The 20,071-nt window shown below is 41.4% G+C and overlaps 3 protein-coding genes and 1 non-coding gene across 4 annotated transcripts in view; 2 read left to right on the top strand and 2 right to left on the bottom strand.

The window, feature by feature from the left end:
• Window positions 1–3,049: 3,049 nt before the first annotated feature.
• Window positions 3,050–9,065, bottom strand: LOC138594205 (UPF0450 protein C17orf58 homolog). The gene is made up of 5 exons (XM_069665217.1): window positions 8,993–9,065; window positions 7,774–8,445; window positions 5,746–5,832; window positions 4,727–4,918; window positions 3,050–4,451 (listed from the first exon to the last, which is right to left on the bottom strand). The coding sequence occupies exons 1-5, from the start codon at window positions 9,063–9,065 to the stop codon at window positions 4,264–4,266; spliced, it is 1,212 nt and encodes a 403-aa protein (XP_069521318.1). The 3' UTR covers window positions 3,050–4,263.
• A 1,429-nt stretch (window positions 9,066–10,494) lies between these two features.
• On the bottom strand, window positions 10,495–10,567 carry trnar-ccg (transfer RNA arginine (anticodon CCG)). The gene has a single exon. It is a non-coding gene; the product is annotated as a tRNA-Arg (tRNA).
• A 371-nt stretch (window positions 10,568–10,938) lies between these two features.
• Window positions 10,939–16,172, top strand: LOC138594204 (importin subunit alpha-1-like). Its single transcript, XM_069665216.1, has 11 exons — window positions 10,939–10,944; window positions 11,258–11,365; window positions 11,463–11,603; window positions 12,102–12,190; window positions 12,576–12,844; window positions 12,981–13,075; window positions 13,342–13,605; window positions 14,265–14,498; window positions 14,691–14,873; window positions 15,366–15,515; window positions 15,961–16,172. The coding sequence occupies exons 2-11, from the start codon at window positions 11,300–11,302 to the stop codon at window positions 16,048–16,050; spliced, it is 1,581 nt and encodes a 526-aa protein (XP_069521317.1). The 5' UTR covers window positions 10,939–10,944; window positions 11,258–11,299; the 3' UTR covers window positions 16,051–16,172.
• Window positions 16,173–17,373: 1,201 nt separating this feature from the next.
• Window positions 17,374–20,071, top strand: part of LOC138594203 (E3 ubiquitin-protein ligase SMURF2-like) — a 57,525-nt gene continuing 54,827 nt past the window's right edge. The window contains exon 1 of the mRNA XM_069665213.1: window positions 17,374–17,744. Within this exon, the coding sequence (XP_069521314.1) occupies window positions 17,693–17,744 (52 nt within the window). The 5' untranslated portion in view covers window positions 17,374–17,692. The remainder of the gene's footprint in view (window positions 17,745–20,071) is intronic.

Genomic DNA, 20,071 nt, shown 5'->3' with positions numbered 1-20,071 from the left:
ATTGAACCAAGCAATGCCGGCGTAAAGCCGCCCCAGTGTGTGTTTTTACATAGCGCTCTAGCGCTGCAGAAGCAAACGTGTGCACGAGGTGTTAACAGACAGCACATGCTTCAAATGCACAAACACGGCACTGTTCCGCTCTGCCAGCTCCGCTGTTTACACAGACGCCGTTTTGCCTCTGTTATTATGTCTGTTGTCGGCTCAGAGGCAGAACTTACTACATCTCTTCCAGTAGCAGTTCCCATTACCCAACACCAACTCCTTTTGTTCCTACTGCCACTGTGTCCATGAATCCCTCAGCCTTCATTGCTCTGACTACAGGTGTAGCAAACCTTTCGGCTATCACCAATTCCTGCTCCTATGCCAGCCAAATGGCATCGTACCATAGATTTGTCATATCATGACTGGTGTTTTATCCTGGGGGGTTACACAATAATTTAGGTGTTTTATCTAATCCAACCCCACCAGTGCCTTTGAACCAGCCTGCAGCAAAGCATCAGGTCTCACCAGTGGTTGCACCACACAAGTAAACAACCAGGTGTTCTAGTACCACTTTACCTCAATAGACCTTGGCCATGTTCTTGTTAGCATCATGTCTGAGGTCATTGAACACTTTGCCCAAGAACTTCAGTCGCAAAGCAGTGAGTTGTGGTTGTTTTAAGTCAGCTGTGACCTCCTGGAGCCCACACTGGATTTAGCTGGGACTGCCTATGCGATTCCTCTAACTTTTGAGGCACCCCTTGACACTCTGGCACGTTTAAAAAGTTGTAGCCTGCCAATGCAACTCAGTGGGCACAATTGTGCTGTTAACAACAAAAGCAAGGTGCTTATCAAGGACTTGTGGAAGGAGAAAAGAGGCTGCGATGATTCCATCCAACCTCAAAGTCTGGCAGAAAGTCAGATTGCATGGGAACAACAGACCTGCCCAAGAGCTACACGACCACAGATGCTGACATCCCTATCAAAGCCAAAGAACTTCTAAGTTTTGGCTGAGCAAGCATTTTACTCCGATGTCACTCTTCCACCATCAGCAACTTCATTGTCCCCATCCAGCAAATCATACTCTGGGTTGACTTTGGCACCGCCTCAAGTGGATCAGATCAGAATCCTGTTGATACAAACGCATGTCCACTGTTGTATACACCTCAATCTCCTTGAGAGCATCTATTTAGAGGTCTTCAAAATGTCAATAAGACTTGGCCCAGCAAACTAGACCATCCAAAATCTTTCAAGACAATGGCACCAACTTAAATGCCATGGAAGGGGAGCTACAGGATGCCTTCCGATCCATGGCCCTTCTTCTGAAGGAGTAGTTAGCTTAAAAAAACTATCTCTTTGCTTCAATACACCAAGTGCCCCACACTTTGCAGGTACCCAGAAAGGTCACCAGGTCTCAAGGAACAGACCATGCTCATAGAACTAGAGATATTCTGAATGCCAAGCCTTTGGGCTACTTAAAATATTGGAGAACAGACCAGGAACTTACAATGTCAAGAATCCTCCTCATGGGGTGCCATGATTACTATTTCCCCAAGCTGATGTACAACTCCAGCAACCTCCCAGGGAAGCACAGATGGAGGACTGGTACTGGCTGATCACTTTTGGTCATCATTTATTCTCCACTAACTTCCCAGACTCAAAGAGAGACAGGAATGTAGAAGGGACAGCAAGTTACCGGGAATCCAGTGGGCTCTCTGGCCGGTTGAGTGAGACAAACATACCCTGAGGTTGACTGACCATTCATAACTACTGTTATTAGCCCTGTGTTCCACCTGGTTCCTTTGCACGCTCCCAAATGACTATTGTGAAAGTCAGTGAATGTACGCTTACATAATGAAAACTTGCATTGTCAGTGGTAGCTTTGGAAGCGTGACAGACAGTTCACTTGAGTTCCAGGGACAGTTAATGCCTTTGAAGTCTCTCTCTCTCTTTGATTGGCGTGCTTAAGTGAAGAAGGTAAGAATCAGCAAAACTAATTCTTCTGTAGGGCACCTTTATGTGTCTGTATAATCCCCTTAATTGGAATAAGTCCTCTTTGAAATTATTCTCTGACATAAATCATTTTGTCCATAGTTGTCCTACCCAACCAGTTTGTCAACATCTTTTATACACACGCATAAAGAAGCACAGAGAATGGGAGAATCAGGGGAACTGTTGGGTCCAACAGCTCATGTTTTCCCTTGGGGCCCCTTAGTAAATGAATCCGGCCCTAAATGGTAAATTCAACCCTCCGCTTAACTCTTCTAGATCTTCAAGGGAAACATGGTTGACTTGTTGGCACTGAAGTATGGGGTCATGACCCCCAACACACTCATACAAACTTTTCCTGTGATCAACATGACACATAAAAGCCACCTCCAAAGTTGACCTTTCACTCTTCTGTCACACCCTTCTCCTGCACCTCCCTCTCTCTTAACTCCCTACTCAAACCGCTAAATGAATCCAGAAGCTCGCGTAGACGCCCAAAGCATCGCAGATGACCACAAGCCCCAAGTGGTTTCAATCCGCCGTCGTTGCCTCTTTCTCTCACTCCCCCCTTGTGGCTTGAGGGCTATCACACAGGAAGCAACTTTGAGATATTACAACCTCCCCCTCCTCCTTCTCTCCCTCCTCCTCTACATCCTCTGTGATGAGGAATGTCCTCCCGCTGCGATAGTAGCCAAGATGTGGAGAAGGCTCCTGTTTCCTGCCCGCCTGCATCTGTTCCCTCCAGCGCTGATCCCAGATAGAGGCTTCCTCGAGCCTGGGAACTGACCGGCCCAGCTGACAGACGTACAGAGGGGGAGAAAAGAGGCTTAGCCCTGCCTGCCTCAACATCCAAGTTCCCAAGTCAGTCTCTCCTCCCGCAGGCCAGACAGAGACCATGGTTGTTAAACTCTAATTAGAGCGTCTTACTTTGGGGGCTCCTTCTCATGCAATCATTGGGAATGATAATGAGGATCGATGTTTCAGTCAGTGGGCAGATGCATGTGATGCCGTGAGTGGAGGGTTGGTTTAAAGACAAGAAACAATTTCCCATAGGGTCAAGAGTATGAAACAAATACACATTTTTATTGGGGTTATGTTTAGTAAAGCAATGTAAGCATTCAGTGCAAATCTTTTCCCATTCGTTAGAAGCATGAGCTCAAGGTTGTAGTACAAACAAGCCAAGGATTACTGATTAAATAAGAAGCTGTCCCTTTGGAAAGACAGACCCTCTCCTGTGTCATTTTACATAACCTTCGTTTTTTCCCCTTCCACCTTGCCCCCACCTTCCGCTTTCTCTGATCCTGCTTAAATACTTTAAATACCCATTTTTGAGCTTTGGCCTCCCCAGAGGGGAGTGTGTTTGTGTGTAAGCAAGAAAACAAGATCCCAAAGACGAGGCACTATTTTCGAGTCATGTGTCCAGGTGTGGAGAGGATCAGATTCCTGCGATAAGATTTATGGCTTAGTCCCTACAACAACATAGCCCCTCCTCATTCAGTGAGGCCCCTTTTGATGTCCTGGTCTGCAAAGGCAGATATTTTATCATGGACAATTAAAGTTAGAAAAATATGCCGCTCTCATGACAAGTGAAGTTCCTGGGCTCCCTCTCCATTTTCTCCCTCCCCCTACTCCTCCACTGAGGTTATTTGCTGCTTGTTTCAGGCCCTTAAATCTCTCCCTTTGGTCCTTGTAACAATAGTGCATGTCCTACTTCCCAAAAACATGTACGGGATTGGGTGTTACAAAACAATACTATTCAGTGCAATACAACATTTTTGCAATTATATAAATTCAGGGGCATCTTTGACTATTCAGAGGAATCAACATTGTAATCTTCCCTTAATAAACCCTTAATAACGGCAAGAATAAAAGGAAGTGTTATTAAAGTGAGCCCAATTTCCCTTCAAAATGTAGACTGTTTTAAACCTTATCAATTTAGGGACTTCATGAACCAGCCATGAATGAATGAGGAGTTTGAGTTGAGTTGCTAGTAGGGGTGGTGGGGGGATTGATTATTTGATGCCCCAAATATTACAAAATGATCATAAAAAAACCATTTAATTGCAGCTCCTTCTGTTTTCTATCAAAGCGCCACAAGTCAGTACTTACAAGAACTATACAGATGAGTAAAAAAAGAACCAGGATAGTGATGCATCAAAGAAGTCCATAAGAAAATAAATCCATGCCTTCCAAAAAATGTCTTCTGTCTTGAAAAATACTGAAAGGTTAGTTATTTACAGTTCAGGCTGCAATGTCTCTTCCCCTGCAGCAGGGGGCGATAGTCTTGTCCTTGGTTCACCTACACCTGGAGCGGGTGGCCTCCAGGGCCTTCTGGTGCCTCCGTTTGTTGAACCTCTTGACGTAGTTGTTGCTTCGCAGGAGGCCGTCTCCAGGCTTCAGTTTACCCCCCAGGAGGTTCAGGAGGTCACTGGGAAGATGGCGCCTCCGATGGTAGATCTGGCCCATCACAATGTATCTGGTTCCTTGGTAACACAAAAGGCAAATGTCGGAAAAGTGCAACGTTTCCTGTTTGCATTAAAGGAAGATATACTGCTTAATCCTACAGAAGAATATTTGGGGGAAACCTTTTCTAAGGTTAATTCACGGTTCATGAAACTATTAATGAAAGGATATATTTTATCTAGTATTCTTTAAACTACTTATTAACATACAAAAAAGCGATACACTTAACATGTCATTGGTATTTTTCTGTAGTTTTGGTTCTCAGTAATCCTTCAAGCAACGCTGCCTCACTCACCTAGCTTGATGTCAGGGCAGGGCTTGCTGCACTTGAAGGTGTCCAAGACCAGAAGGCGGACTTTAAAGAAAAAGCTGTCCGGGGTCACGTAGAGACGACTCATCTTGTAGAAGCCGTCACTGCTCACCATCAGAGTTATGAGGCGTATTCCTTTACGCAACACATCGATGTCATGAACGATCCCATTGATAGCTGATTAAGGCACATGAAAACATTATATGTTAAAATGTATAATGTAAATTCATGTCTATTTTTTAATAGGATAAGTTTGACATTTTTGGAAATACACTTATTTTCTTTTTTGCCCACAATGAGGTGTGAATATTGATACCACTCCCTCTGTCCAGTAAATAAGAAGCTAAAGCCAGCCGTTAGCTAAGCTAGCTTAGAGAGACAGTTAGCTCTGCTCTTTTCAATGGTAAAAACTCAGCCTACAAGCACCTTTAGAGCTTGATAATGAACACAGTATAGCTTGTTTGTTTATTGGCTACAAAAATTGTCTGCTATTTGCATCCTTTTTGAGACAGAATTATTCTCTCCTTCTGCTATCTACAACTTTTTTAACGTGAAACAACAACCTCCAAGCTAGCAACCGACATGCCCTTACACAGTGCTACAAAGGTTGGGCTGCCCATGTTAAACGACTGTGAGGAAACTCCAAGAAATGAGATATAAAATTTCAATGTACACTTTGGTTTACTCTTGGTTTTGTATGTATTCAAAAACATGATGTAGCTAGCTTTTGCTTTCTGTTTCTGGTCTAAATGCTAACCTAAGCTAAATGGTGGCTAATTGTGGCGTTACTTTTATTGTGCACAAATGAGAGTGGTATCAATACTATTAACATATTTCCCCAAATTTGTAATCATTCTTTTCTAATGGTACGTATATTTAATATATACTATTATAATATTATAATACTATATATAATATTTATACTTAAGAAGTTTATGGTGATAAATTAGTAAACAAAATGGAACACAAACACACTCAACAGATGTCTGTCTTTGGGTACATACCAAACTCACTGTAGCAGTAATACTCTCTCTCCTCCTTCTCCTTCCTGCACTCGCTCATGCAGAAGGCATCATGTGTGAAGTCGGACTCTGCGGAGAGGAACACAAGCAGAGGACAGGATGGAGGGATGAGAAGAAGTGACTGTCTGCTATGCCCCGTACGGAGCCAGACTCTCATTCCAGCATCATTAGAAATAGGACAAGGTTGTCATTACAAGACCCAGGCGTTGCATTCCTCTGCATGGGACTGGAGGAGGTGGTATGTGTGATGTGATTACATCTGTGGTACATTTTCCATCCTAATTATGTCAGAACCTTCTCACTGGCTTTGCATCAGTTTCATTAGACTACACTCAAAGAGAGACATTGACAACCAATGTCAGGGAAGTTCATGCTATTAGGGTCAGGCATTTTTATTGGAGAGGTTAAAAACCATCCCTATCATTATCACTTTTTTGTGTGACCTTTGTGTGTATGTGTGTGTGTGAGTGTATGACTGTATGACTGATCTGTTTTCACAGAAGTGCAACAGGGAAAGAAGGAAGACCAAGATTACGAATGACAGGCCTGACTCGATGAAGGGTCGTTCCAATCACGTGGACACAAACAAATTTTGCTTTTGAGCACTTTTTGGCTGACTGCCACGGTCAGTCCGACACATGGGTCTGTATGTGACTGACTGAGTAACTGACTGAGTAACTGACTGACTGACTGAGTGACGGTACTTTACAGCCGTAGAGAGAGAGGGCTGCGACATTGCAATGGCGGATCATGGAGAATATTGGACCTCCACTGACGCGACTCTCTGACTATACGGCTCTGGATACTTTGTTTGGGGAATGTGTGGGGCTGCTCCTCTGCTGCTCGTCCGCTGTCCTGACCTACGTCGGCAGCGTGCACTTGCTTTCAAACACGTTGTCATCGGCCTCAAATTGACCTGATGCAGTCAGCCACATACTAGGTTTTGACCTAGTCTTGTTGAGTTAACTTTTGTTTGAAGACTTTTAAAGTTACTGTGAAGAATGTTTTCTCTGGTTATGAAATAGACTGAAATTAACTCTCTGATTCTATATGACCTACAACAACAAACCAGACCATCAGCGACAAGATTGTTTTTTTCTATATAGATATTTTTAATGCCTGAAACCACTGGTGGGGGGTAGGTGTCAGACGAAGCGGTTAACTGCACACGGCCCAGCAAGAGACACTGGAGTGAAATACTAAGTACATTGATCGCTGCAGGCAATGGCTCAGAGCAGTACAGAATCAGAAATACAACAAGAATATACTGGTGGTCTAAAAAAATGTTTGGGTCTGCAGTCTACATTTCAAACCTGACGATTTTGAACGAGAAATGACATCAGAGGTGGGAGTCCTAGATTGAGGAAGTGTAGTTCAGCAAGCTCCCTGACCTCTGCCAATGACGCGTTTTACGTAGTCTGGCGGAGGTTTTCCAGGGCCCATTGGAGAAGCGGATAGCCTCCTCCAAAGGCACAGAGCGAAATTGCATTTTTTTCTAGCATAATGGCAGTAGCCCCCCATAGCATAGCACAACATGGCATGTATGCTTTGGCTTTGTCCACAGGGTACGCTAAAATCAACACAAATCGAATGTTCCTCACAGGAGCTTTAAGTAATTAGGAGTTTTGTCAGGACCAGGTTCAAATCCAATTTTTCTGTTTAATTGTTAGTAGATTTGCAGGAAACTACTAGCCTACCACTATAATTATACATTTGTAAAAATGAAATCAATACATTTTTTATTCAGTAGCTTATACAAACATGTTCTTGTTGTTGTGTGATATAATGTTTTAAAGGACAGAATGCAAAGATTATTAATGGTAAAGAAAAAAAATCTGCAATATTGAGCATCAAATCATTTCCCACGTGGTTTACATAAATTCCAATAAATCTTATATAATTTTCAATCTTTTGAAATATGTAATCCCACAGGGAAGTTTAAAAAATGATACACCTCAAGCTCATAAAAGGTAAATATCAAAGATCCTGATCCAATAAATCATCCCTTACCTCGCCTCAAGATGTCGAACTGGTAGAGCAGGCTGGAGGAGCGCCGGTTGAAGACGACAGGCGGGCGGCTGTTGTTCCGGGTCCCTGCGCCGATACCTGACTGATAGAGGCTGGACTTTCCCGGTCGGTTCTCCTCTGGGTCCAGCCGTCTGTTTGGAGGGTCTCTCCGCGGGGAAGGGGCCGGCTGGTTCGGCTGAGTCTGAGGCTGTGTTTGGACTGGACTCCTGGGTCTGGAGTTGGGGTGACTGTCTGGTTCACTCTGCTGAGGAGGACTGACGTTGGACTGCGTGTCCTGGTTGGTTTTCTGCACCGTGCGGTTGTTGTTGTTTGATAAAACTGCTGTAGCTCCTGTCAGCAAAGTTTTGGGAAGCAAACCAGCAACTTCTCCTCTGGTTTTCTCGCTGTTGTGCTCCACCAGACGGTCGCTCTTGGGGCCCTTTTTGCTCTTGTTGTGGGGACCGTGGTGGCGATGTATGGGGGCCAGGTCGCTGTGCTTCGGCCATACAGCAGAGGGGAGAGGATGGAGGGTGAACTTGGACTCTCCGGTCTTGCTGCTCTTCTCTAGGAGCTCGTTGATGGGCAGAGAGGGCTCTTTGACCACCAGCCTGCTCTGGTTGCTGGGAGCTGGATCCACAAAGCCGGTCTGACCCTTTTCTATCAGGGTGTACAGCTCTGGGTTCACACAAATAAGTTGCACTTCAGAGAAACATTTGCTCCATTTGATAAATTATATTAAAGTAATATCAAAGCACGTCAGCTTCAAAAATACACTACAACAATGGATTCATTTAAACAGCATGGAAATTCTGTGTTAGTGCTTCAGTTGAAGATTTATTAGTAATGTTCATCATGAGAAACTTTATTAAAAAGTACAACTCTCATTTTTCTTCTCATTTGTTGGATTTAAATGTCCAACGCTCTTAAAATGTTAGTTATTTTATTCTTATATTTAAATCAACCAAAGTAATCATGGTAATTAAGAAGAAAAATTGCCTCAGATTATTGTACCTTTATAAATGTCAAGAAATTACAGAATAAAACTGATGCTTCTGTGAGTATTTAATAGTAGCCAAAATGATCTACCACAACAGAGCATCCAACTGAAAATATACTTTAAAAGAAGGCAACATGTAAAACAAAAAGACAGCATTTAGAAGAAAATCTATAACCATCACTTCACATCCTCACTATTTCTAGGGATACACATGTTTACACTCACCATTGACAACATGCTCCTCTGTCTTGTCAAGAGGAAACCCCAGAAACAAGAGAAACAGAATAATCCCTGTCATCCTGGATGTTCAGTGTGGACACGCGTTCAGGTCTGCTGCGGAGCAGGGATTCCTGGGATCTTTATAGGGGCCGCTCAGGAATGAGATGGGGTGGGGTGGGACGTCCCTAACACAGAAATAAACACTTTAACATGACACTCCCTTCATTCATAAACTGAGTCTAAAGAGCAATGTAACAGGCGTGATATGTGTGTAGTTATTCTGTTTTGTCTTCAGAGAAGGGTATCCATCTATCTATCTATCTATCTATCTTGGCCCTTGCTAGGGTCAGCTACTGAAACAGTGCTGTCAAATACTAGGATCACTGTTGTGATTTGGTTGTAGATAATCACAGCCATGATGATACTCAGTACATCATGACGTCGACTGTGATATTGCTTAACTTGTTAATAACACTGTTCTGGTGTTACCCTCATGTAAGGTAATAATTCACTTTGTCGTCTCATCAAATCAGTTTACTCTTTTGGCTTTAGAATAAATCGAATGCCCTTTAGTCTGTGAATTCATGCTTTCTGTGTTTAATGTTATTTTAATAAAAAGAAGAAAGGAAGACACAGCAGCTTCCTCAGACGTCAGCATCATGACACTTTACTGCTCCCTGGTGGTCACTGTGAGAAACTGCAGCACATCATTAAATTAGACAGAGAAAATTGTAAAATAAATACTTTGAAAATCTTCCCATTTTAAGCAATCCATCTCAACCCAATGGGCAGTTCTCTCATTAATATCAAGTACCCTGAACTCTTCTCTTTTTTTTTTATGTAAAGACATTAGTTAGCTTTCTCTCAGACAAGAGCTGACGCTTCCCAGCATATTGCTGCAACCATGCATATTTGTTTTCAGTCGATTGTCTTTATTAGTTTGACACCACAATTAATACGCTGTTGCTCTTATTCTTTCATTTCAGCATTTCCAGAAAAAAAAGAAGAACTGAATCCAAGCGTAGCTGTTGATGACCTGTGAACCTCAAGGAGAGATAGACAGCCAGGCCAAATCATTCCCAAAAAAATTGCAGAATCAAGTATCATGAGAGTGGTAAAGTTATATATAAATATCTGCATTAGTTATAATTAAAATGACAAATCATCAAATGCGTAGGCCTGGTTGTCTTATTTGTAGAAAGGAGGGCAGAACAGTTCCTCTTTATTTGTCACACATCTTTTAGCTGTGACCTTGATGATATTGAATAGATAATTGATGTTCCCACCATAATAATGGACCCATACTTCCCAGATTAAGCTGGCTGTTAATAAAATCCATCTCTAATTTCGAGCATAACTATATATGATTAGTATGAATGTCATAATTCATCTGAGTTTGTGCAGAATGGTTCGTTACCTGAATACAGTGATGTGTCTGGTACTCTTTTATTCAACCGCCCAAATCAACTAGTAACGATATTGATAAGCCCTGAAAAGGAAGTTAAATGCGACCCAGATGGGACTCGAACCCACAATCCCCAGCTCCGGAGGCTGATGCCTTATCCATTAGGCCACTGGGTCATTACGTGGCATTATGAGTGAAACTATCTTTATCAAAAGAATAAAACTAATAGAAACACGTGGTATTTTGCACATTTCAGCATCTAAAATTAATTTACACATGATACAGTAGAGGAAATGGTACTCTCAACACCATAGGTACGTCAGACATGGCCGCGATAGTCCTTAATAACATCCATTCAACACAAAAGAACGTATCAAATTTATCTCGCGATAGTACCAGCGGTTGCCTTTGACAACGGCTTTGTTGTTTAATGCGTTTTTTGCCTCAGGGGCGGTGCTTGTAGTCCAACTGGCCAATCAAAATTCAGAAAAGACAGGGTGGTATATATATGACGTCACATAAGAAAAAAACAAAAAAACAAGATACAACCAAGGTAAGCACGTCGCACATGCTATGTGTCTAAACTTATATTTTAAACAAATCAATCCTTGAGTTGAGTTGATAGTATTGTTCATGATTTGAGTGTTTAATGTTTACTCTCCTGAATTTTATGGGGTTTTGGGTGTTGGTTTACTAGACGGGCTCCGTGTGCGGTGGGCCACATGGTATTAGATAACCGGCGGCTTGGCTTCAAGACAAGGGGCCGGTTAGCTAGCTAGCTAACAGAGTATACCAGAGAACGGTGGTTGGAACCGCCGTTTGTACGGCGGTTTCATTTTTAACGTTAAATTATCATCGTTCTACAGGGAGTGTCTGGATCGTCAGTTTGCCTTATTAAACGGTCAGGAATGTCAGCTGGAAACGACAGCGGAGCTCGACTCACCCAGTTCAAAAACAATGGGAAAGATGCCAATGTAAGTTCTGCCACTAACAGATAGCAGTTTGACACGAATTGTGTAATAGCTAATCGTAATGTTAATGCTTTATGTTTTTTGGTGTCGACTTCTTTAGGAGCTTAGACGTAGACGAGCGGAAGTCAACGTTGAAATCCGGAAAGCAAAGAAGGAAGATCAGATCCTGAAAAGGAGAAACGTCCAGAGCCTTATAGATGAACCAACATCTCCTCTACAAGAAAAAGATCCCAACGCACTGGTACAACCCCGCTGATGATCTCCTGTTCAGTACTGCCCCTTTCATACACTAGCTCCTTTACTTAGCTGGGAACATAAACAGGACGCACTTAAAATAAACACAACTGGTTTCCATGTGTTTTCCATGTCTGAAACGTGGTTATAAATGAGCTACAACAGCATACAAACCAGCTGACACTACATGCAAAGTGAACATTAAAGACTTATAAAAAACAGGGAGCCAGTGGCCAAAGGTCATTACGATACCAGACGCAGACTTAAGTGTCTACTTTATGATAAAAGTGCAGGTGTTGAAAAGCATCCCAGTTCATGTAAAACGAATCAGTAGTAGCAGCTCTGTAATTGTTTTTGTTATTAATCTACATCACCCTGATCCTGTAGCCCCTGACCTAAACGTATTCTAAGCATGTTCCAGTGCACATTGAGGGTTATTTCAAGCCGGTCTTTGGCCCAGGTTTAATTGGCACATAGTAATCCTCTTTTGTTTCTGTTTCCATAGCCTCCACAGCAGTGGTCTTTAGAGGAGATTGTGGGAGGTGTAAACAGCCAGAATCTAGATCATCAGCTGCAGGCCACACAGGGAGCCAGGTAAAGTCACTTTCTAGTTTTTCTAGAGTTTTGATGTAAGAATGAAATAAACATGTCCTTACCTTGCCTCATGCTTACACACTGATGGCAAAAAGAACAGTTGGATCCTGTTTTCTGATCACACAATGATTTTTAATTTACTGTTGAAATAAAAGATGTTTCAACAGTCAGAAACATATTTAATATAAATCAGCTTCTTTTGATCATTTAGACTGAACTTCTTTCCAAGATTTTTCCTTTTTTATTAAACATTTTTTAATATATGCATGATATACCTTTTATTTCCCTCCAACTAGTGGTTATTATACCGACATTTGATACATCAACAATTTCAATATCTCTTTCCTTGAACTAACTTTCCCCTGTGTTTTTTATTGGCGTGCAGGAGGCTTCTCTCCAGAGAAAAACACCCACCTATTGACAGCATAATTGCTGCAGGCCTCATCCAAAAGTTTGTTAGTTTTCTGGCATTGTCGGAATGCCCCCCAATCCAGTTTGAGGCAGCTTGGGCCTTGACCAACATCGCTTCAGGTACCTCAGACCAAACCACGGCTGTGGTGGAAGGAGGGGCCATTCCAGCGTTTATCAGCCTGGTGTCATCTCCCCACCCACACGTCAGTGAGCAGGCCATTTGGGCCCTGGGTAACATCGCAGGTACTGACAACATTTGGCATCTAAACTACCTTCAGTCTCGTACTCTATTTTTAAATCAGTTGTGATATACTTTTTCCTGTTTTGGGATTTCACTGCAGACAGGAAATGACTCTTCCTGTCCCCCTCCTTGATTTAGGTGATGGATCCAACTACAGAGACCTGGTGATCAAACATGGTGGTCTTGATCCACTCTTAGCTGTGCTAGGATCCCATGACCTGCCTGTATTTCCTGTGAGTCACTATCAAAATTCTTACACTGCTAGTTTTAAGAGATATTTTTGAAATGCAAGGCTTTACGGCTATGTTAAAACTGGAATGTAGAAATCCTGAGGCTGTTTTTGTTGAAACATTCTGTTCGTAACTGCCTCTCTTTATAGAGAAATCTTTGAATAAACTATAATAAACTGCACAGTGATACTGACAAGTCTCAAATAACCCTTATGTTATGATGCTTTGGTGTTCTGGAATAACATTTGACTCTTAACCCACTCTACCAGTCTGGCTACCTGCGAAATGTCACCTGGACCCTGTCAAACCTGTGCCGGAACAAGAACCCAGCGCCTCCTTTGCCAGCCGTGCAGCAGCTTCTTCCGGCCCTGGTGCGCCTCCTGCACCACGACGACAGGGAGGTTCTGGCCGACACCTGTTGGGCTGTGTCTTACCTGACCGATGGCTCCAATGAGAGGATAGAGGTGGTGGTGCAGGCAGGCCTGGTGCTCCGCCTCGTACAGCTGCTAGCATGTGGGGAGCTCTCCATTGTGGTATGTGCTGTTGAGTTTAAGACTCAAGTTACTGGTATTTGTAATACTGCAGTGTCTACTGTCCTGATTTTCAACAACATTACAATGCAAAGGCATTATAACATGACACTTTGTTTCATCCTTTAGATGTCATGACAGTGTTTAATGAAAGTCTTAAGGCCCTTTTAATATAATTGCTTTTCACCCCCTTGTCCAACAGTGCTTTCTTTATGGTCTGAGGTACATTATCTATTAAATGACTTCCTCAGCCCCACACCATTCTTCTCTGTTGTATCTTTCCTCCTGAACCTTTTAGTTTTTACCTTTTTGAGAGTTAAAAAAACAATTTATCTGCCAATTTCTTCTTATTTCTTTCTTACTTCATATTTTTAGGTTTTATATAAGTTCAGACTAATTAAGAGTTGTTTCCCTCCTGCACTCCGAGCAAATCTTTCTGTCAGATGTTGGCTCAGTGTAGACAGATTATTGATACAAAATAGATGTGAACCTTTTGACTAAAAATCGTATTCTTATTCTGCTGCCTTCATTGTAAGTGGCTTCAGAGCGATGTGCTGAATTATGTTGCCTATCAACATTTGACATAATCATTATCATCCTATATATTATTCCTACATTTCAAATACTACAGAAAATTAAACTCACCTCTCTTCAATTCCCAGACTCCAGCTTTGCGTTCACTTGGCAACATTGTGACTGGGACGGATGAGCAGACCCAGTGTGTGCTGAATGCAGGTGCCCTGGCGATGTTCCCTGGCCTTCTGCGCCACCACAAGCCAAATATCCAGAAAGAGGCAGCCTGGACAGTGTCCAATATCACTGCTGGAAAGGAAAACCAGATCCAGGAGGTTGTCAATGCAGGCCTGATGCCCATCCTGGTGGAGATCCTCCAACAGGTCAGAACACAAGAGCAGATAGAAAATAAAGCTGACCAGCGCAGTCATGTATCTTATCTAAAACCTTTTTCCAGCTGGAATCATAATTGTTTCCTATTGATTTTTACCTTGTTTCTTGGAGGCTACTTTCTTATGTTTCTTGTGTATGTCTGAACTTGAATGTGGCCTAAAATATCAGACGTGTGTGTTTAGGGAGACTACTTGAGCCAGAAAGAGGCCGTGTGGGCTGTCACCAACTTCACCAGTGGTGGATCAATGAAGCAAGTGGCCTACCTTGTCCATTGCAATGTGCTGGAGCCTCTGGTCAACCTGCTGACGGCTAAAGACAGCAAAATCATCTTGGTCATTCTGGATGCAATCTACAATATTTTACAGGTAAACTGCAAAGACCATGTTACTGTCTTTACCTTGGACTTTGGCTCACAGCAATTTTTGGTGCAATCAAAAACACTGGCACAGAAAATGAAGGTTAGCTGCAGGTAAATTCTGCAAATGTTTGGCCTTTGAATGGACAGTTACATTTTCAACATTTTCAGGATGCCAGCCATCAATAAGGGATTAAGGGCTAATGATACACTAAAGCCTAGAATTGCAAAACAATAATTTTGATTCATTTGAGAACTATGAGCCTTTAAATTTACCCCTTCAGACTCCTTCCTGCAGACGCTTGTTTCTAGGTCTCGTAGAAATGGAGATTAAATATTGGGTCTCTGAGATTAGGAACATGAAGATTTGCAGAATTTAATCATATTGTAGATTGAATGACGCAGACGCATTCTTGACAGTCTCAGATTAAATGAGTGGTCGCAGTTTCATCGCCTGCTGAGGAAACCGTTTGTCTTATTTATTTTTTTTCCTTTTCCACAGATGGCAAACAAAACTGGTGAAACTGAGAAACTGTGTGTAATGATCGAGGAGATTGGTGGTTTGGACAAGATTGAGGCACTGCAGACCCATGACAACGAAGCTGTCTACAAATCCTCTCTCAACATCATAGACAAATTTTTCTCTGCAGATGTAAGTTTCCTGATTATATTCATCCCTTCACACCAGACATGCAGAAATCACAGCTAAGCTTTTGTAAATTGGTGAAAGTGGACGATTCAGAGAACTTGGGAGAATGGTTGAATTGACAACAGTGATCAGTGCAAGTGTTAAAATCACTGATAGAGATTATATAGAGTATAAAAGTGCAACTGGAATTTGAAATAGATGAATGACCAAAGTGGCCAGATTTGAGAATCTTGGAGTTGATTGACTTCTGTTAATTTCTGCTTTTGTCATATTTAAAATCTGCCTATGTGCAGACGACTTTTGCTCTGTGTGATTTGATAGTTTGCATCTATTATAATACCAACCACTTCCTTCAACCATCCAGATAAACACAAACATGATTTGCTAAAACATGCTAAACGTATTAGTACTCTAATGCTTCTCTCTCCCTGCCCCTCTGATCTTTTAGAGTGAAGATGATGTGTCTGTTGTTCCTGAGGCCACTGCAGAGTCCTACACCTTCCAGATCCCTGAAGATCAAAGCTCTTTCCAGTTTTAACATTTCAAGAATCTTTTTGTAACATAAAAAAGAAAGTTTGTACCTTTTTTTTTGGTTCATATTTTTGTATTTTTTCCAGACATTTCATTTTGTACATGGTGTGCAAGGACAAAATATCCCTGTTTTTCAAAGTACTATGTGTAAATAAATTTTACCCATACCTGAGGTTTTTAAGTTTTTTTTAAAATAATATTATCAAGGTAAATTGCTTGATTTATTTGGTTGAACGATGTGAGCAAGGTAAGTTGTAAAGAACTAGTTGTTATTGGAAATGGGAGGTGACTATGGGTCCATTTCACCACTAGGGGACACTGCTTATTCTTATCTTATTCTTGTTGTAAATCCACATGTTGGAAGGACCCTGTTATGTCTTCAGTGCATTTCTTAGTATCTTATGAATGAACTGTTTCAAAACATTCACATTATATTACTATATATGGCCACAAAGGCTCAGAGTTTGCAGAAAGAAGCAGAGCATTACTTAGAAGCTTCATGTCAAAGTAATTTTCTTCCTGGTAGAGCTGAATCTACAGCGTCCAAGGAAATTCAAGGAAATTCTTAATATGCTCATTGGATGAATATGGTGACAGTATAAACTGGCTTTATGAAAATGATCATTTTGAGTTGATTACTGGCCCAGGTTGACATTATTACATATACCAGTGACATATTTCATGTCTTAAGATGTGTGTTATATTCACATTTCAAATCTGACTGCATTTTCTGATTAAAGTCTTTGGATTGGTATTTATCATAAACAGTTAATGATATCAATCCAGACTGAATATGCAACTGTTTTGTATTTAGATAAGAAATTGTAAACCCTGAACAATGTCTAATCTAACCACTCAGAGAAATGACTTGTTGATGTCGACATGATATGAAGTCATTCATGCTATACAGATTAAGGACGGACTATGACGACTTTACATTCAAAATAAAATCACTTAAACCATGTAGAAATGAAATATGATCCATAACTACCCAGGTGGTGTCGCGGTTGCTTCTTGCTGCATTTATAGCCAATGTGTATTGAGGCAACCTTGAAAAAGACGTCTTTCATACTTTTTAGTTTAATGGTAACACTTATAATTACAAAAGAAAAATGCATGTCATTAATCACAGAGGCCGATAAAAGCCTCTTGTTGTTGGTGCAAGGTATTGATAGTGTTTCTACAGGTAAAAATATTCTTTGATAGTGCTTTTGTTTTGAAAGATCTCCCGGAAGCGCTCTCTCTCTTCTCTCCCTGACCCTGCCTGCAGCAACAGCACAGTCTCCCATCATCACGACCAACTTCAGTGTAAGCAGCACGGGCAGACTGGGCGCCTGTCCGGATGGAGAGCTTACTGGTCACTTGAATTGTATCTGTGCCCTTGTCCCGCGGCGTGAAAGTCAATTTGGCATGTTATTAATTGCATTTTTACGGAAAAGGGGCTCAAGTGAGAGTGTTATTCTAGCGGTGTGATTATAATACCATTATGTTGCATACACAGGCAGCATGATTTGCTATGGTGATACTACAAGCTAACCCCAAGCTAGCAGAAGGATTGTTTTGGGATATAACTTTTTGAAAAACTCACACGCTGGCACATGAATTAGACACTTTTTGTGATTTTTCATCAAGCTGGAACACAAAGGGGAATGTCTAGCCAAGGAGTAAGGAGAAATGGCCCAGTGAAGCTGCGGTTGACAGGTAAGCGAATTTAAACCCCCTCCTGCGACGCTCGAGACGTTAGCATGCTAGCTGCTAGCCAGGCTAACTAACATCTGCGGATAGTAACACTGGACAGCGGCGCATATTTATTGTGCGATATAAATGTTAAACTCTTTGTGTTATTTTTATTTTAATTGCACCCAATTGCTTCATACTAACTGAATGTAACGAACGCCAACGCACCAAGCGGATTTGTAAGGCAGTTAGTGAGCCTCGTTAGCAAACATTAGCTGTGACAAAGCTGTTTATATTGTAACTCACAAGCTCACGTTACTTTGAGCAGGTTGTCGCTTTAGCATCGTTACTATGGTATTTCTCCCAATGAGTAGTTACATGAAATGGTAGATATTGGTCAGTCAGCTACTGTCCATATATTTCTAAATTCTTTCAGCACAATGAATGTGGTTATTTTAAACACTTGTTTCTCAAGTGTTCAACAAATATTGAAATTATCCTCTTCTCTGGTGTCATGTTCCTTCAAAGTACATTTCATTGTGTGGAGGACATGCTGTGTATAGCCTCATATGGGGCGTGAGTGGCTGTTGAATCCTGAATTCATTTTCTGTTTAAAAACAACATCTTTACACATTTTGATGCCATTTCCAATGACCTTGATGTTTTTAGGTAATGATTTTCAGTTAGGGCTGGGCGATATGGCCAAAATCCTGTATCACAATATAGGATTTTTCATATCTCGATAACGATATGTAAATCAGGATATGTCACGTTTTCTGGTATTTTAACAAGTAATTAGTCCATATGAAAATATTTTTGGATAATCCTGTGTGAATTAAATACTTGACAAATAAAAAGTACTGAGTTTCTGTTTTCGCTTGTGCTGAGCCTGAGTGCTTTTCTGCACATTAATATCCATGTTAATAAACAGCACCTCCCTCTATGGCTCGCTACAGGCTCACTCCCACGGCAAGGATGACGTAAATTACGTAAAATTAGCCGTAAAGCAGTTCAGCTGCTGGCTTTGTGACACATGATGGAGACGGTATAGAAAAAAACATAGGCTAGACAATTTCATGTAATAATATGGGACCTTTAACGATATATATTGTCTTATTGTCCAGTCCTATTTTCAATGTGTTGTATGAAGAATAATTATGGATAAAAATAGAAGAAGAAATGTATTATCATTGATTATTTTTGTAACAAGCCAATGATTTTTGGCTTCAAAGAGGGATCTGTGGTCTTACTTGGAGGGCATTTGTAGGATTGCTGAGCTGAAGATGAGAATAAAGGACCCAAGGTTGTCTCATTTTGATGAGATGGTGACACCTGTATGTGTGGTAGACCCCTACAGTACTCATTTAAAGACCGACGACAGCAGAACATTAAATTCCAATACCTGTATTTTAGTTTGGTTTTGGGTTGGCTAAGCTGCATCTTATGGATTTGGGTTAATGTTAATCTTCTCATTCCTTGCAGTATGCTGCAAGTGAACAACAGGTTCATTTACTTAGAAAGGTAGAGTAATTATGTCGAGAAAAATTAACTGCTAGAGCTCCAAAACCTGCCCAAGCCACCCTTCCCTTGGTCCCCCCTCCTCCATATGGGGAATGGTTTTAAATGGGCCGCAGTGGTCTTCAGACGGAATTCCAGGAATGTGAAACCTCAGAGAGGAAATGTGAGTCTTTCCCAGTCATAGACACATCCTCTGTCTGTCCTTCACAAAAGAGAAAGGATAAGGAAAACTCTCTCTCTCTCTCTGTCTGTCTCTGTCTGTGTGTGTTTGTGTGTGTGAGGTTCATATGGCAGAGTGCAGTGATGCTTAGTGTACATTTAGACTTGTGCATTCATTTAAGCTCTATTATACTTATGTGTCTAGTTGTGGTCACACTTGAGTTATATGTCTGAAACCATGTCTAATTAGACCTAACTTTGCATACCAGCTGTAGTCCAGTTTTACTCTGTCAGCTCTGTGGTCTCTCTCACAATATGCTTACTTTTCTCTGTCAGAGAGAATTAAAATTAGTTAAACAAAAGGCTTGGATCCAAGACGGTTAAGGGATTTGGATCTATTGTTGTGTTTTACAACAGTTTTTCTCAAGGTTGGGTTTTACGTTCATACAACAGCTTCTTTGCTATGCAATATAAAGAGACTTTAGCCAATACCGTATTGGGTTTCATCAACCATTTCTGCAGGAATAATCTTTTGCAAAGGTTGTTATAGTCAGCAAACCCCAAATCTCTTTACCCATCAGCTATCGTCTGAGGATGATGAGGATGAAGGCCAATTGTTCAGGGCTTCTAGTAGCCAGCAGTTAGTGATAAAGACTTCCAGCCAAGACTTCCTC

The sequence above is a fragment of the Semicossyphus pulcher genome, unplaced genomic scaffold, assembly GCF_022749685.1.
Source record: "Semicossyphus pulcher isolate SPU_LCO1_2020_fin unplaced genomic scaffold, fSemPul1.0.p SCAF_17, whole genome shotgun sequence".
Taxonomy (NCBI): domain Eukaryota; kingdom Metazoa; phylum Chordata; class Actinopteri; order Labriformes; family Labridae; genus Semicossyphus; species Semicossyphus pulcher.
Note: the sequence above shows the minus strand (reverse complement) of the source record. Positions and strands in the feature narration are given on the sequence as shown.